This window comes from Phlebotomus papatasi, chromosome 1 (assembly GCF_024763615.1).
Source record: "Phlebotomus papatasi isolate M1 chromosome 1, Ppap_2.1, whole genome shotgun sequence".
Lineage (NCBI taxonomy): Eukaryota > Metazoa > Arthropoda > Insecta > Diptera > Psychodidae > Phlebotomus > Phlebotomus papatasi.
In genome coordinates this window covers 58,585,345-58,603,213 of record NC_077222.1, presented here as the reverse complement: position 1 = coordinate 58,603,213, position 17,869 = coordinate 58,585,345, and the positions used below count along the sequence as shown (strand labels likewise).

Here is a 17,869-nt window from a genome sequence, read left to right as displayed (position 1 = left end):
GTGCTCTCAATAATTTTATTGCTAATAATAAATTGGATAAATGTTCTTGATTTTGCCTCCTCATCATTGTAGTCAGGTAATCTTTTGCAATTTCTTACAGTCTGGCCTTGAATTGTATACATTGATGTCAAACTATGCTGCGATGTTTAACGAATTTTAATTACGTCAAAGAAATTCATCACTGAATTTCACGCGTTTACCTAAGAAGTTTGGCGTGGTTGAACATTCTAGGATCACTTAAGAAAAAAAAAACAATTTATTTTGTTCAGTTCAATTGGATACGCACATCAATCGTTAAGGAACTTCAACTTTATAAGTACACGTGCCACCCAAAAAAGTACCAACTTACGTTCGTTGTTTTTTACAGAAAACTTTGATCTTTAAGAGTGGCAAGCAGCAAGACAAGTTTATAAAACGATAAATTTTTATAAGAGTTATTTTGATAAAAGCAATAAAGGTAGAATTTTCTGAATGTGCTAAGTTTTGTCAGATTGTTCGGTGACTCGATGATTTGCCATAGAGATCTACCGAAAAGATATATAATTAAGTTTTCAATTTTCCAGTGACGTATACGGTCAGTTAATGACTTTTGTAGAAGAATAGCATGAGAATTCCTGAAAAAATGATAGTCATCCTCACGAAATATAATTAAGACTTTCCAGTTTATTAATGCCCATGATATGAAAATTTCCTCAAGAATATGAACAACAGCTAGGAAAGACATGATTATCTTACTTACCTCGGAACTTGCGATCATTTAAATATATCTCACTTATGAAATAAAGCTAGTATTGGTTTGTTGTGAAGAAAATTTATTGGAAAGTGAGGAAATATTATAATAATGATTCATGAATTTGTCAATGAATGTTGAAAAACATACTAAAAACACAACGTTACCTGCATCACTCATTGTCGTACAATGATTTATAGATTTTTTTAAAAAAAATTTTAGTATAGGTGTATTTTTTATTTTAAATTCATTGAAATTGCTTAATTCAAAAAAACTTTGATATGATACATAGACCGAGATATTTAATTGGAGAAAATTTGGTGATCATACGATCCAAAGTTCAGGTAACGAGATATTCAACTTTTTCGGAAAAAAATATTACGGAAAGCATAGGATATCGCCGACTTCAAGTCCAAATGGCTCTCCTGAAAAGTTGTCATTCTGAAATAGAATATTATGGAATGGAGTCGTCGATATAAAGCGGTCTTCTAGAATAGGGGTTTAACCTAGTTCCTGAAAAGATTTATAAGAAATTGCGGTGGCTTTTCAGAATTTATTGGATCAATTACATTCAGTTTACATGCAATTTTAAGTCAAAATTATCGTAAATATCTTGCTTTTTGAGAAATTACAGGACATAAGCCACAGAGAAGAACTATATGTCTAGAAGTTGTATTCGCCGATTTTTTTTAAGTATAAAAGAGCATTTGCTTACCCAATTACAACAAAAATGCTTATTAGGTATCGTTGTTGTAAAAATTGATAAGTATATACATATAATTTTTTCAATGCGTTTTAACCTAGAATTTTAGAAATAATACAATTAAAAAAGAATCAAAGAAACTATAAGAATTGAATGGTGTATTTTTGATGCATTAAAGCCAAGTCTAATCATTTTTGAGAAAACTCTTTTCAAAAAATTGTTTATTTTAAAATTTTCAAGTAAGTGAATTTAAAAAAGTTTAAATAAATATTTCTCGCTATTTTTGCTAAAATTTAACATCTGTCACACTTTGATAAAAAGAATACCATATAAAACTACATTCAGAGGAGATAAGCTCAGTACAGCTATTAATGTATAAGGTCCCCTTCTTTATTTATTGTTTTTCCTCATTATTTTTCAGGAATTGATTTTATAGATCGATGATTTTGGTATCTATTTTTATGGAGGTATTTTGTTTTTAAAGGATTTTCAACATAGGGTTCGGATGGCATAAAGGCCTAATACCCTATAGGTAAGGGGGGAACAAAAAGCGGAGACAAACTTTTAATTTATTTCTTCTTTCAAGTAGCACTTGCAATCTCGGCGGCATTTAGTCAAAATCTGCATAATCTTTTCTTTTTCAATATTTAAAACGGCAGTAACTCATGTTAATTTCCTCTAGAAAAACAATTTCCGCGACGTAATTCTGCAAATAGGCGTGAGTAAATTACAATGAATGTTAAAGTACGAAGGCAGTGTGACAAAAATATTTTGGTGTTTATATGCAATGTTATGACAGGCTTCCTCTTTGTTTACAATTGAGGCTCTATTTCACCGATTTTACGCAAAAGTTCCATCAAGAAGTAAACTTTCTAGAGGAAGGCATTGCGGATAGGACCGGCGAGCCAATTCCGCTCTATCTTTTTAGTTTTGGATAAGATTTGGTTCCTTCATTCAAAGCTTATCATTCCTGTATTATACCTCGACTTAACACTTTTTTTGAGGACTGCTAAACATTTAGAAAAGTATGTAAGATTACATGCATAACTTTTGACTTAAGATTAACACTACTTTTCCTAGAATTTTCTTTTCTATATAATATTCGAAAAAAGAATTAAAAAGGAAATCAAGCAATTTGCAAAAAAAAATATTCTTGTGCTTATCCGTAGTGACTTATAATTATTAAAAAAAAATAATAACTGAAAATGTTCGATCTTTTGCAAAGTTGTAAAAATACTTACGACACGAATTGATAAAAGCGTCAAAATGATAATATCATACCCCCTTTTAAGAGAAAAAAAAACTAAATATGTGTTTATGCGCAAGTAAACATAATTATACAATATATTATATTAATATAGGAAATTCGATAATAGAAGGGAAAATATACGTCGAAGAAAACACACGAAATATTATACAAATAAATTCACAGTACAACATACAAGGTACAGTGTCAAGGGTGCAATAATGCTCAAGAGTGGAATTTTCCCCTTTACGTAATGCACTTTATCGGTCGATCTAAATGTAGCGCCCTCAAGAATATAATCTCTGTGTCAGGTGCAAAATCTTCCATGACTCAGTTGGACAAACAATTTATAAGAAAAAAACCACTTTTTTTGGTTCTTGCATGTGAAAAAGTATGACTGAAGACGTCCATGACACTAAAAAAGTGACGTAGTTTCATGAACTTGGTACTCTCCGTAATATCCATCCAAAGTCGAGGCGCAAGAGAAAACCAATTGTGCGAAAATTTTACACAGAGCCGTAAACAAGAACCCCACCTCAATCAGTCATCTTATCTAGAAGCTACTGATCAGATATAAAAAAACATTGAGCCTTCTCATCGGTTGTTTTTACTCCCAATGAGAACTCTGGTCTAAGATTTAGTAGAGGACAATCCGTGATCCCGACAAAAAATTATAGTGCACCTCAATAAATATTTACCACTGTCTGTGGCAGACGCTTTAACATCAAAGCTCACCTGGGTTGACGATGTGTGTGTATCAAAAGCACGACCCCACCGCCATCCAAAGCGTCTGACATATAAAAGTTCGGACCATTTGTATGAGTTGCTTACTTTGAACGGCGCTATACAAATAGCAAGACGCGCGCGCAAATTATTTCCTTACAAATGTACTACTGAATACCTCTCGAACCCATTAGCATCACCTTGGACCAGCACTTGGACCATTAATCTTGAACATCCTGATCTACAAAAAAAATAGATTTCAAATTTCGTGAAAAGTGAAACAAATTATCTTCTCCAAGTGATATCAAATCCTTCCTCAAAAATTAGTGCCTAAACATTTTTCTCGTCTTCCAAACAAGCTCCTGATCTGAAAGACCAAGTTTGTGCATAGAAAGTGAACATAGGAAATTTTTTTTGTGAAAAGAACACAACAGAATTGCCTAATTCTTTTTTGTTTTTTAAAAAAAAAAAGTTAGGCATTTGGTAAAGAAATATTCTTATGCAATGTAAGATTCGTTATACAACGGACACTTTGATAATTTATAGGCTGTTGTGACTTATAAGAAGCAATAATTTTATCTATTTCAACTCTCGTACTACCAAACTCACCCAAGGACTTCAGTCGAGAGCGTTAAATAAAAAAAAAAGTTCATTAGAAATTCACTTTGGTCCCAGTTCAAACGATTTTTTTTTTATTTTCCTTAAAAAAAAGTACGTTAAACGGCCGAGAAAAGACAGTAAAAATGGTGGCTGTAAATAAAGTCTTGATTTTTGTGGTGGTTGCAATTGTACAAATTTGTGGAGAGCAGCAAACCCGTAAGTAAAAAGCTTGGAGGAACCCTCCATAAAAAGCCCTCTGGCATCCCATTTTCGATTCCCTTTCTTCAAGACCAGTTGACCCCATTTTTAATGGTTCACCCAGCAAAGTGTATCATAATTTTTAATGGCATACTTACACATATAGTAGCTTAATACATTCATTAAATTAATTTCTCTCTCATTTCATCACACACACTCTCAGGTGAATTCGTATGTGAAATTGATGTTTGAAATCGAAATTGAGCTTAGCTATGAAGCTATTACCGTATAGCCAGAGCCGAGAAATTGCATAATGGTTCTCCAATGTAGCGCATTTCATTTCTTCAAACTCCTCTACCACCAATCCCCATTTTCTAACATCGACGAATATATCACGGACTTAGAAAGATGACAATACAAAGGAGCACGATTTGACATTAACTCCCTGAAAGACCTCTTTCCTCATCGCGGTCTCTGTGTTGCTATTTTTTACCATTTCGAGAAAAAAAACATTCAAGTGAGAAATTAAGCCCCGCGAGATTTCTTGCGAAAATTCTTCTCATGAAAAAACCTCCCAAAAAACCGGATACGCCGAGGCTCATCCTTCACTTCATTCATGCCCAACCGCCTTTACGCTCAGTGTGCACAATTTTTTGGCGGGAAAAAAACGTGATTTTCCCTCTTAATCTCAAGCCACCCAAGAAAGATGTCCCGCAAGTGTCCAAAAAGCAGTGATGAAAAAAAATAAAAGAACTGCAAGTAATAAGTACTCACTGTTATCTAATCCATACCTCAAGTAGCTGCTTGGGCTGGCAAAAGTGGCACACGGCAATTTTTCGATTATATAAGAATGGTTGTGATACCTCCATGGAGTGCTGGGCAATAAGCTAGTGCACTTAATTCACTAAATACAAGTGGAATGAGCAGAGCAAAAATTAGGCGATGAAATACACTGAAACACCCATCGTCAATCTCCATGAATCATACCTTCGGCAGCTTGGCATGTAAACCATGCCATTTCTTCAAGTTGACCCAGTGAGGGTCAAAGGGTGCAATCTTGCACGGAAAAGTATGAAATATTTCATCACAATCTTTCGAAATAGATACAAAGCGGTTGAGTTTGGAATAAATGAGAGAAAATTAGTCAATTTTTCCGTTGGGAAACAATAAAGAATTGGTGTAAAGTGGAACACCTTGCAAATACGTTGAAATCATCTAAATCAAACTAGATATGTATTGTATACTAAGATGATTGACCTTGGCAGAAATTCTAAAAAAAATATTGCGGAGGAAAATTTCTTCGTCATTGTTTTAATACATAGGGTGGAGCCACCCTCTATTGGCTGATCAAAATAATTTTTTGTTCATTTAAAAATACAAAATTTTATATATTATTATTCTGTACTTGCAAATTCTAATAAGAAATTAAAACAATGTACTATGTCACATTTAATACAATGGTTCACATGTAAGGGTCAGTCAAAAAAATAAGCACAATGACCTTATTATAGCTTAGTATGTTCAAGTTTCTCAATTACAATGAAACTTGCACAAAAACAAGAAGTTTACAATTAAATTTCAAAACAAATATTCGGCGTTTTGCTATTTCTCACCGGCTAAAACTTTGTTGTGAATTGCAATAGAGCAGAGCAGGGCTAGTTGGTTGTAAATTTTAGTTTGAATGTTAGATAATTTTCTCTATAAAATTAGTTAATTAATTTAAGAATGGATGGTAAAGCATACCACCTTTGTCGATTACTCAAAATTGTGATTTATCTATTGCATCCTAAAGCTCCGGTTTTACAAGTTCAAGTATATGGTATAAGTTTCTTTTTTTTAAACTTCTCCGAAGGATAGCTTAAAAACTATTATATTTCTTACATACAGACTACAGACTATATAAAACGATGTTTATAACACCCAGAATAAAAGAATTTTGACGGTTTTTTTTTAGAAAAAAAAGAAGTCGTAGGTACAAAGCTGTTTCACCTACTTTTTGTGATTCTTATGGAAAAATGCAGTAACATTTTCTCAGTTACAAAAAAAACCTAAAAGTATTTAAGATAGTAAAAATCAAGTTTACTCAGTAAAATATTAAATTTTGCTGGATAAAATCATAAATCTGTACTATAAATGGATATAAATCGTGTAATTCATATTAAAAATTGTTCGTTTTGCCAAAACTTAATGATGGTTTGACTGGTTTTAAAAGTTCTAAATTGTATTTTGATCAAATTTACTTATTTATTGAATAGAATTAATTTTTTATCTTTCCAACATACAGAATCTATAATAAAATTCTGTAAAAACGAATTTTGATTGTGTAAATTTGTCAAATCAAACATTATAGTTCTAGCACACCTTTTAGGTAAGGAAAATTTCATATAATCGAAATTCTCATCCCTTTCTTTCTTGAAAGCTTTGAATATGTCTATCTCACTCTTTCGGACTTTTCTTCTTTTGAACGTCATAACAAATTCAATTTAGTTCAATCTAATTTTAAGTCCGAAAAAGTGAGATAGACTTATGCAAATCTTTTGAGAAAGAAAGGAAGGCGAATTTTAATTTCATGAAACTATAATAAACTAAGGTGTGCCAGGGGTATTACAAATTCTTTCAATTTTTTTGAACCTGCTTAAATTATTATTTAAATATTGCTAGGTTTTCTTTCTATCTAATCTTTAATTTGTTATAATTTTCGTAAAATCATATTTAGAGTCTTATCTGATTTTTAAATTTTTGGATTATCATAAGAATGTCCCAAAACTTTTCGGATGGAAGTATAACATGGACACTGGACAATAAAAAAACGCCGAGAATAAAGTAATTAAATAAAAGAAATTAAGAAAATTGTTGTCCCTCTTTTTTAAAGGTCCAAATAGACTTAGGCTGATCCTCGAGAATATTCAGCCTGTAAAATTTGGTGGTAATGGCGGCTTCAGACCTCTGAGGTTTAGCCTAGTTCCCGAAAGTCTCAAATATCAAAATAGTAACCAATTTGAACCAATTTTATTGATTTTTCGTAATTAAACGAATCATTTGCCCATAATGTCCAATTATAAGTCATATTTTCCTAAAAAATCTTGACTGATAAGGAATTAGAGAGGTTAAGCGATATAGCCTAAGCCTTAGGTCTGAAGCCCGTATAAGGAACCAGTCAAAACTATCAGTTTGGACTGGAGAGTTTAGGATTGTTTTTCCGAGTTTATGTATGAATTTGCCTTATCTAATTTTTTACCGCAAAATTTTAGGGACTAAATATTCTCAAGGATCAGCCTGAGTCTGGTGTTTAACACTTGTTGAAAAGAGCTTCCGTGCCTTGCTTCCCAACATACTTGAGTATACTTTGTTTATCGATCGTCCCTCCCACGAACTTTCCTGCAATTGAGAGTCTGTCTGCATTAAATATTGGCTGAATCTTCCATATTCTGCAATTGACCACTTTTCCATGAATTGTCTACCACTACCAGATAGTTGAGGATCTTACACACATCGCAATCGATGTTTACATGGTGTTGCAGACACTCTTGCTTCAATCAAGTGAGTCTGGCATGTTGCAATGCTCAAATATCAATGATCGCGACAGTAAATTTGCGCATTTGTATGCAATGAAACGCTAAAAAGAGATGCTAAAGCTAAAGTCTGTCCGTTGAAATCAGAGGCGAATTTTTCGCTCAATTGCATTCTGCAATGGGAATTCCATTCTTCTTCAATTCATTCTTTAATTATTTTTTGACGCTATTTTTATTGTTGAATGCGAAAGAGAAATTGCTGAATGGCACAATCCTGATGATCGAAAATTAATCAATCTTTGAGCATGAAATTGATGTTTGAAACTGCGGTAGGAGACTCGAACGCACTAATTTTCCCATTCAATTTGAAAAGAATCCATCACAATTGCGAGATTGTGGGGGGCTTTTTCTTGGTGTGCAATCTGTGGAATTCCTCAGATTGCTTCTTCATCGATTCGACTCTGAAACAGAGATCTGTAGACGGAAAGTCTTATGAAAAATTATGCAATTTAACGTGCCACACGATACACAGACGCGAATCATGCGACACATCATTTTCTGGTCAATTTTGCTCTCTATCTCTCATTCTTATTGTCAGTCGCTTGCTCTCAGTCCTGCCAATTGGGCATATGTCCGCTGGGGAGAAAATTTCTGTGTCCTCCTTGGGTGAGCGTTCCATGGAGATGTGGAAATACCTGCATGACAGCTAGAAATGAAAAGTCTTGTGAGAAAACAGTTAGGAAAAAAGAGTTCCAATAAACACCATGGAATGATTACAGCAGGAAGAAAATTGAAACCGGTTCTCAAAGCTCACGGAAGACTTAAATGCATTGCTTCATCTTAAAGCCATGAATTTTGCTTTATAATGATTTCAATCTCGTACCCGATATTTGGAAAATGGCGTTTATACTATCCTTGACATATTTTTGAGAAATTTCGATTTATTTTCATCATTTTCGTCGCAATTCTGTTTCACCAGAAATTTGTTTGTCACACGCGATTTATTGTGTTAAATTTGCATTTTTTTTTTAACTGGGCCTCTATTCTGCAAAATTTGAGAAACATACGTGTATCCATATTTTCATGGATAGTGACACTTTAAAAACGGGAAACATTTTTTTCGTATTTACGAGTTTTTCAACGTGAAATTTTCCATCCTTAATTTGAGAATAATTATACTGTACCCTTGGATTGCCATCGTGGAATTCTTTTTGATCTCTCTTTGTGTTTTGCAAAGGATGATTTTTTCAAACTTTACTATCCCGTCTGACCAGGTAAGCGTGGATTATAGCCTCAATTAACCCCTGTCTTTCATACCTTACTTTTAAGGACCTCCCATACAAAATACCCCTTACCAAATATATGTGAAGGACACTGTTTTGCGTTCATGGTGGTGAGCAGCGGAACTACGAAAATTATGTTGCCGGCCGTGTTGCTCAGCTGACAGTGACAATATGGAATATTTTCCAAATCATTTTATTTGTTTTGAAATTAATTCAAAGATTCTTAGTTATTTTGCGCGATTTGAGTGATTTTAATAATAATAATAAATATGCGACATTGTATTTCGGGTAGGGAAAAGTGTAGTGATTATAGTGAACCAATTATAACTCTAAAATACGTGTTTTTATTTCTTTTTCGTGGATATTTTTAGGAGACAATTTTTTATGCAAAGCTTTTTTTCTTTTTTAAAGTGTTAAATCGGTAATATCTGTTAAATAAAACATATCATTATCATTGTGGCTTGTGCCGTTTGTATGATATTCGGAAGTGAAATCATGAGGTGCATTTGACAGTTTCACTCGCCCGCCATTGATGTACGTGGCAAAATCCAGCCCTTAAATCGAGCCTACCACTCAAGATCTTTCCGATGAGGCCTAAAAAAGTGCCTAATGCTGTGGTGTTAACTAATGGCTCAACGCTGGGAACCCTTACCCTGTGTCAGACGGGATAATACGTTTTGCTATAAGGGAAGTCTTTCAGGCTTCACACATACTCTGGCTTCAAGCAATTCATATTTTTCCTATATTCCTTTAATGAATCCGACCAAGTGGCAGTATATTTTAATAGCTAGTCTTAAGTCACACATTTTCTGAAAAAAATTAGGTGAGATTCATTAAAGGAATATGGAAAAAATGTGAAGTGTTCGAAACCAGAGTATGTGCGAAGCCTTAAAGACTATATCTCTAAACTGATATGAAATATTTAATTTTAGCAGAAGTTTTACTAGGTATATGAATTTTTATGTTATTTTTTTTTTTAAATAACGTAGGGGTAATGGGGCATTTTCATGCATGTGAAATTACTCTGGTAAATGACTTAAAAGAATTTTTTGATGATTCAAAATTTTCTATAGGAAATGTGCTTTCAAATCAATCCTAGAGAATCTAATATGGTTTTAATACTGTGCGACTCCAGCAAAGTAAATACTTCTGGGTAGGGGAGATTGGGGCAAAAAGTCACAAAACGGATATTTTATTTTTTTACAAGCTACCCGAGGACCCTAGATATTTCTAATTAGCGAAGTTTTATAGGAAATTTACCGCTCTACAACTTTGTGATAGTAATTTTTAAAGAAAATATATTTAAGGGCCGTTTTCTTAAGAGAAATTTTGTGATCATTCTCAAAAATGTTGGAGCAAATAGTACCAGGCATGGGGTATTATCATATTGTGATTCGCTTTATTACGGGCTTCCATAATTTTAAAGAAATACCTAGATAACATATTTTCACAGGAAATTTATCCTTTACACCTTTTTCCTTTACACCGTTTTCTCTATCTAAACGAAAAAAGCGCTTTTAGAGCTATTTTAGAAAAAAAGCACACAACAGACTGCACATCGTTTGACCAACGCAAACAACAAGCGACGAGACATGGCAATGACATTTCTTTTCTCCATGGGACATCAGGAATTGCTTCCGTTTTTGTTACTCTTTGCTCCATACTTTTTGTTACTTTTTACCCCAAGTGATCGTTTTTAATAGAAATATTTCTGGAGAAAAGAATCTTTGTAAAATTCTAAAATAGATAGCAGCTTCGTATTCAAAGAATCCAAATTATTTACGAAATATTCACCAGTGCAACTATTTTGAAAAATAATTAGATAAATAATTACATTCTGCAAGGAAAATATTTTAAAAATAGGGTTAAAAATTTTAAGCCGCTATCTTTTTTATCTTGGATGATATTGAATTTTGAAATTTTCAATTTGTGACTATTTGCCCCAGTATACCCTATAATTTATTCATAATATCAAAATTGTAAACTCCAAATAAGTGTAATTTTTGTGTTTTTCTATTAAACTAAAGATATTATTTTCATGTGTTTTAAAATTAAATACGCTGTTGTGTTATTTAAATAAATGATCTTAAATAAATAGAAGTCAATATTATTACTTTGAATTCCACAGAGTGCAATATACATTAATAAAATGAGGCTTTTCATAAAGAGAGATAGCAATTTCATGTTAAAAATTAAGGCATTATTTTCAAAATCTGATTTAAAATCCTTTAAGGATTATCTAGCTAGGGATTTAATCTATTTAAACTTGAAGGAAGTAAATGTATAATTTTAGACGTAACATCGTGTAATGGCCTCTACACATTAGAGAAATTTATAGCCATATTGAAACAAATTCCCTACGCTTCTGTGCACTGAGAAAAAAAAACAGGGGTGCGATTAACTTTTTTTCCTCGTAAATTTAACACTTTTTAGGCGTAAAAATATATCAACATTTTTTAATGTTAATTTTACACCTTTTGAAGGGTAAAATTAACATGAATAAGGGTAACCTTAACCCCTAATACACCTAAAAAGCATAATATTTACACCGATTTCGGATTTCTCTCAGTGTAGGAAAAACTCTTCAATATGAACATAAATGTTTCTAGTGTATAGAGGCCATAAAAGTCATTTTATCGTATAAATCTTTATGAAATTCTTCAACTTTTCTAAACATGTTCTGTTCACCATATTAAATTAACTAAAATATGATTCAAAGTTAACTCAAATTCTTTAGAATCTCATTTTAAATTAGTATGAATAACATTAACAGAAACCAAATCTATTTTTTAAAGCTAGTTTTCAGTAATACAGCCCACATACGTTAATTATGTATTTTTTTTTGTTTTTTATCCAGCTGAATACATTCTTCCATGTTCCCGAAGTGATCCTGAACTCAATAATTGCATAAAAAGATCCTTCAATCACCTGCGATCATATGTTGTCAATGGCCTGAAGGACTTAGATGTGCCCCCTCTAGATCCTCTGCATATCAAGGAAATGGCCATGGATAACAATGCTGGAGCTGTACAGGTGAAAGCCCTCTTCACGGATATTCTCGTGAAAGGTGGCAGCAACTACACGATCAAGGATGTTCGTGCTGATATAAATGTGAGATAATTAGATAGTGCGTCTTCCATGGAATATCTTACGTGTTGTCTTTGCTCCTCTAGAAATACCGAATTGATGTCAGTGTAATGCTTCCACGGGTGGAGATCAGGGGAAAATACGAGATAGTTGGGCGAGTTCTTCTCCTTCCAGTGCAATCCAATGGGGACTTTTGGACAGAGTTTCGTGAGTTGGCACGCGACAAATTGCACAAGAACACCAAAGTTAATTACAGTATATTTCAGTGAACATCAGTGCGATTGGGAAACTGTATGGCAGAGAAGTCGAGCGAGATGGTGAAAAGTACATGAATATTGATAAGATTTTCTTGGACTTCAACATGAAAAATGCCCGTTTCAAGGTGAAAGATAAAGTTAACAGTGGCAACGTGTTGGGTAAGTTTTAAACATTTTAAATGTTACTATTATTTTCAAGATACAATACTACATGAAAAGCTTCAACAATAGTTTAAAAAATTACATTTGAAAATTGTATAAATTTCAATAAGCCCTAAAATCCATTTTTCAAAAACCTTCTATTCAAAATTACTATCATTTTAAATCATTTTCATGTTTAAGCACTTCAATTGTGAACTAATGTGATTTTGTCATGATGAAAATTTGTCCCTCCCAAATACTGGTCAGTTGCAATACACGTGATTTTCTCTTGTTTTTCTGTAATGATCATTTGACCAAGCAACAGTCCACGTTCACCATGCACATATATGTACATCAAAGGTCATGAGGGTTCGGTGAAAAATTTCAAATTTCAAACGTTGTGTAGTTTAAGGTCACACATATATGTGTTTTGCAATGACTAAACATACAATTGTGATAGGTTAAAAGTCTTCAAAATATTTTGGTCTCGTACATTTGGATTTCAACAAACGCATGGCGCTTCATTTCCCCAAAAATAGACAACTTCTGTGTTATCCTTCATATTTATTTCCCTAAAATTTTCATCAAATTATCACGTAATATTTCTTTAATTGCTCTGAAATATATGTCACAAGAGCATAACAATGGACAGTTTTTTTTCGTGATACCAAAAATCAACTAAAGTGTTTATTACAACATAGCAATGAACGAACAACAACCTCAAATGTTGTGACTAATCTGAAAAATAATAAACATTTTTCACTCTTTCTTTTTCAGGAGAGGCAATTAATCAATTCCTCAATACGAATGCTCTTGAATTAGTTCAGGAGATGCGACCAGCGGCTGCTCAGAGTATTTCAAAGCTTGCCAAGCAACTGATCAACTCGGCATTCAACCGTATTCCACTGAGGGTTTGGCTGCTGGATTAGAAATCTCATGCAGAGTTCAAGTCAAAATCATCGAACGGATTTCTAATTAGTAGTAATTTTAGGTAAAGTAATTTACAGTAAGATATACAAATTAGGGTGTAGAAATTAAAATAAGAAATACAAGGATTAAGAACCAGGCGCGATATTCCTTATAAAATTATAGTTAGGGCAAAAGGAATATGGGACTATATCTTCAATATTCCAAAGATGTTGACTTTCGAAAGAAAAAAAAATGGTTAAAAGAACTCTCTCGCAATACAATTTATTCTGGAAATTTAATTGTGATTTATATTTATTAACAAAAAATATTTTTATTTCTTTTAATACTCTTTATATTCTGTTATCATTCGAAAAATTGATTTACACACTCTTTCGATAAGCGATTTTCTTTTCAAAATCCCAGTGTTTAGTTAAGGACTATACAAAAAATTCTAAATTATAAAAAAATATATACTTGATGTATTTTATATCAAAACTAACAAAACAAAAAAATATTTGTCGGTCTTCAATGCTACAAGAAAATTCTAAAATATAACTAAGAGAGATAGGGAAGTACGGGGTAGTTTCACGAAGGGCAGTTTGACAAGTCTTAATTTCAATTTTTGTGCTTTTCTTATCCCCTAGAGGGATAAATTAAAACCTCTATGTCACTATCTACACATGTTCAGTAAAATTATTAACATCTTAGTACTGGCTAAAGGTGTATTCATTGTTTAATTGAAGTTATCAATGACTGACACCACTGACACCTTTTCGCTCGATATAATTTCATAAAATCAAAATTCGTGTCCCTTTCTTTCTCAAAAGATTTACATAAACCGGTCTCAAAATTGGACTGAACTAAATTTAATTTGGTGTGATGTTCAAAAAAAAGATGAAGAGTGCGAAAGACTAGGATAGACATAAACAGCTTTTAAAAAGAAAAGGGATGTGAATGTGAATTTTGACTTATAAAATTTTCCTGATCTAAAAGGTGTGCTAGAGCCATAAGAATTTTACCTAATTCAATGTGAACAAAACTTTATAGAATTCCTATATTTTTTGAAAATTTCAGAATTATTGTAAAGTAGTACAATAGCAATAGTTTTATAGTTATTTCTATAAAAATAGAGCAAATTTATTTAAAAAAATAATTATACACGATTCTGGTATTGTTAAATTATTCCTTGAATACAATAATTTACTGTTTTAATTGAATAATCTCAAAATTTTAATTGGAATTGATGAAAAATATTATTTGGAAGAAGTATTTTTAATTTTTTAAAAATCGAGAATATTATCGACATAAAAATTTCACACGCAATTAAGTATTATACCATAAAATAATTTATTTTCTTTGCATTCTCTTAATAATTAGAGGTTAAAAGTATCCAAATCTTTGATCAGTAAGAGAAAGTGATATGATTAAAATGTTTTATGGGCTTAAATATTTAATTGCATGAATTGAAAAAATGAAAACAAATTAAAATCTTTGCTTCTTTGAATACTTTGATAGTAGATGTTAATGATCATGTTCAAAAGTATTCCAATAATATTTTGTAAAGATTTGGCATTTCAAGAAACATTTTACTTGTATTCATATTTATCAAAATTGAGCGAAACCTAATAATTTTTTATCTATTATATATGATTAAATAAAAAAATTTACAAGATTGTTTTTCTAAATTACTATGTGAAATTGCAACATCTTCACTATATATAATAGGGGAATAATAGAGCAGTTCAGACAGCAGAAGTTATCTTTTAAACATAATATTTGCCAAAAGTTTATAAACTATAGGGGAAAATAGGGCACCACCGTCTACGGGGTAGCACCGAATACTGTAATTTTTTAATTAGATATTAGATTTCATATAGGACGAGACCTGTATGAATTCATAGATACTATAGGGATGCTTGTCCACTGAAAAATGATCATCATAGTCCACCCCCTATTCGGTGGTGCCTCAGTTTCCTCTGTCCAAGCTAATTGATTTCAGCTAGTTACAACACTTTCCATATTTTAATTTATTATCAAAGGATTTTATATTTTCAAAATGCATGTATTCCTGAAACTGCCCTGTCTTCCCGTATTGTTAGTACAGAGTATAATTTGATTGCATCACTGTTCTGAGAGTGCTATTTAAATGAATAAAATGTATGAATAATTGTGTAAGTGTAAATATTAAAGCATTTGCAATGAAATTCCCATTGGGAAAAAGAACTAGAATGACGGACAACAAAATGAATTAGAATGATAATGCATAAGTCGTATGCAAATGTAGTGATAGATTAGCTAATAAGGAAAGAAATTCAGTGAAAAATTCTCTCTGTAGATCAATACTCTTAAGATATTATTCAATTAGTAAGCCACTGATGAAACTTGTTAGTAATGTAAAGTATGTAGTTGGGATAATCTGCGTAACATACTCAACTAACTTACAAAATTGAATTTAATTGTAGAGAATGGAGAATTAAAAATTAATTTAATTTACTCTATTTGAACAATCAACAACTGTCTTGGATATTTCAAATAAAGACTCTCTCTCGAACGAGAAGCGTGGTTTTAATCTCTGACCGCGGTCATCACTTTCTTTGATAACTCAGTCGAACGTCGAACAGCCAGATTTATCTGGTTACTCAGCCTTATACTCTACGTCATATACCGAGGAATCAATATATATAAACTTCTATTACACATTTTCTGTGATAATGCAAACATAAGACTTTCATCCGCTCAATTGAAATACTGACACTCAGGTTAATATCATTATACTAATCTGCAAATAGGCTGTTTCACAATGTGCACAAAAAGCCGTATGAGGAAGAACCTAATATATCAACCTTATACCCAAAAAAAACCCAGCCTAGCCAAAAAAAATCAGTTACTAAGCTCATTAAACATACGGTGATGGAGATAAAAGCAAGGAGATTACTCTCATTTACTTATTCTTATGTGCATTTAGAAGTCAGAGTACAAATTGTAATTTAACTATCTGTTTACCACATTAAATGATGTAAATAATTTTGAGAGTTGAGCGAGTGTTTGGGTTTTCTTAGAGATTTTTTTTGCTCTGTCCGCCAATTTGTTCATTTTGATAATGAAACTCTTTTCCACATGAGTGACTTTCCTATCTGCCTTCTTCTGTCACTACGCACATTGAGCATTTCTGGGACCACATTCCACACATAAACACCCTAAGAAAATCCGCATCTATGTGCATTCCACGCATCAATTGATGCTGTGCACTGAACTTTGAGCATTAGTCTAATTGTAGGCCGAACAACTGCGCAATGCCCTACTGCAACAATTACAACGCTTGTCAACTAAGATTATATTTTTTGGAAATATTTGCTAATATTTAAAATTTCAATTTGTATTTCATAAAGATTTTAATTATTCATTCAATGAAGCTTAATGCACTTTGCAGAGAATTTTTTAAGAAAGAAAAACTGTGCGTCATGGCTTGTTTTCGTAGCATCGGAAAGCCATTCACAATATCTGAGCTATATTTAAATGCAGATTTTTCTGCATCTTCCGCATATAGGCTAAAAACAGTCCTATATCGTAAATGCTCATCAAGTTGGAGTTAATTTTAATATATGTGCTAGATCAGTGTCAAAGTCACAAACATCGAAGATTACATCAAAGCGCATGGCGCCGAACTTCTCTTTAAACTAAACAATAACACTGAGCATTTGAGGCAATGATCTTACAACTAAAAAAATTGATATAATAATCTTCAAAATAATTAGTTTCTAGGAAATTATGTAAAAAGCTATAAAATTACTCCAATCAGTTTTTACTCAAGTGACACCATTGCTAAAATTGCGAATGTTGAAAAACGCAATCAAAATTTTCGTTAAAAATTAATCTCAAATCTGGCTCCAGGATCTCCGCTTTGGAAAATCACTCAACGAGTGTCAAAGTTGACAATTTGGTAAGTGATCAAAATATTAAATTAATTGTCCAATTAGAATTTATCGTTTTGCCCAAGTTCGTTTTTTTTTTGGTATGCCAATATGTTGTTATGCCACCATCAATGTTTTATTTCAATTAATTGCGAAGTGTTAAAAAACCAATTTAATATATTCACACCACAATTTTCACAAAAACAGCAAATTTTATTGTTTGTTGTATGGACATTTCAATTCATTCATCGCAAACATAGAATCGTGGAGTCAGGGGTCGAGTTATTGACACGCGAAAAAAATCAACTCAAAATAATTTTTTCCTCCATTCCCGGCATACAATATTACTGTCTATTTTAATTTTACAATGAGGTTAGCGATAAATCTGAAAAAGGCGATATATTGGTGATAGGCGAATTTGTTCCGTGTTGAAATAATACTTGGTGATCTCACGTAAACATATTTTGCTCAACCCCAGGACTAACACTAAAATCTTCCATATGGCCCATTAGGGACAACTTTGGAAAATTTACCCTAACATTTATTGAAATTAATGCATAAATAAAACC

The 17,869-nt window shown here is 32.2% G+C and overlaps 1 protein-coding gene across 2 annotated transcripts; it reads left to right on the top strand.

Annotated features, from left to right (window-relative positions):
• Positions 1–3,504: 3,504 nt before the first annotated feature.
• Positions 3,505–15,946, top strand: LOC129809445 (protein takeout-like). Of its 2 annotated transcripts, XR_008752649.1 has the most exons (6): positions 3,505–4,218; positions 11,853–12,106; positions 12,169–12,289; positions 12,349–12,498; positions 13,258–15,174; positions 15,360–15,946. XR_008752649.1 is itself a non-coding variant. In XM_055859269.1 (5 exons), exons 1-5 carry the CDS (start codon positions 4,146–4,148, stop codon positions 13,407–13,409), a joined length of 750 nt encoding a protein of 249 aa, XP_055715244.1. In that variant the 5' UTR covers positions 3,505–4,145; the 3' UTR covers positions 13,410–15,946. The 2 variants fall into 2 exon arrangements, 1 of the variants encoding a protein (XP_055715244.1); XM_055859269.1 differs by having other exon boundaries at positions 13,258–15,946.
• The last annotated feature ends 1,923 nt before the right edge of the window (positions 15,947–17,869 follow it).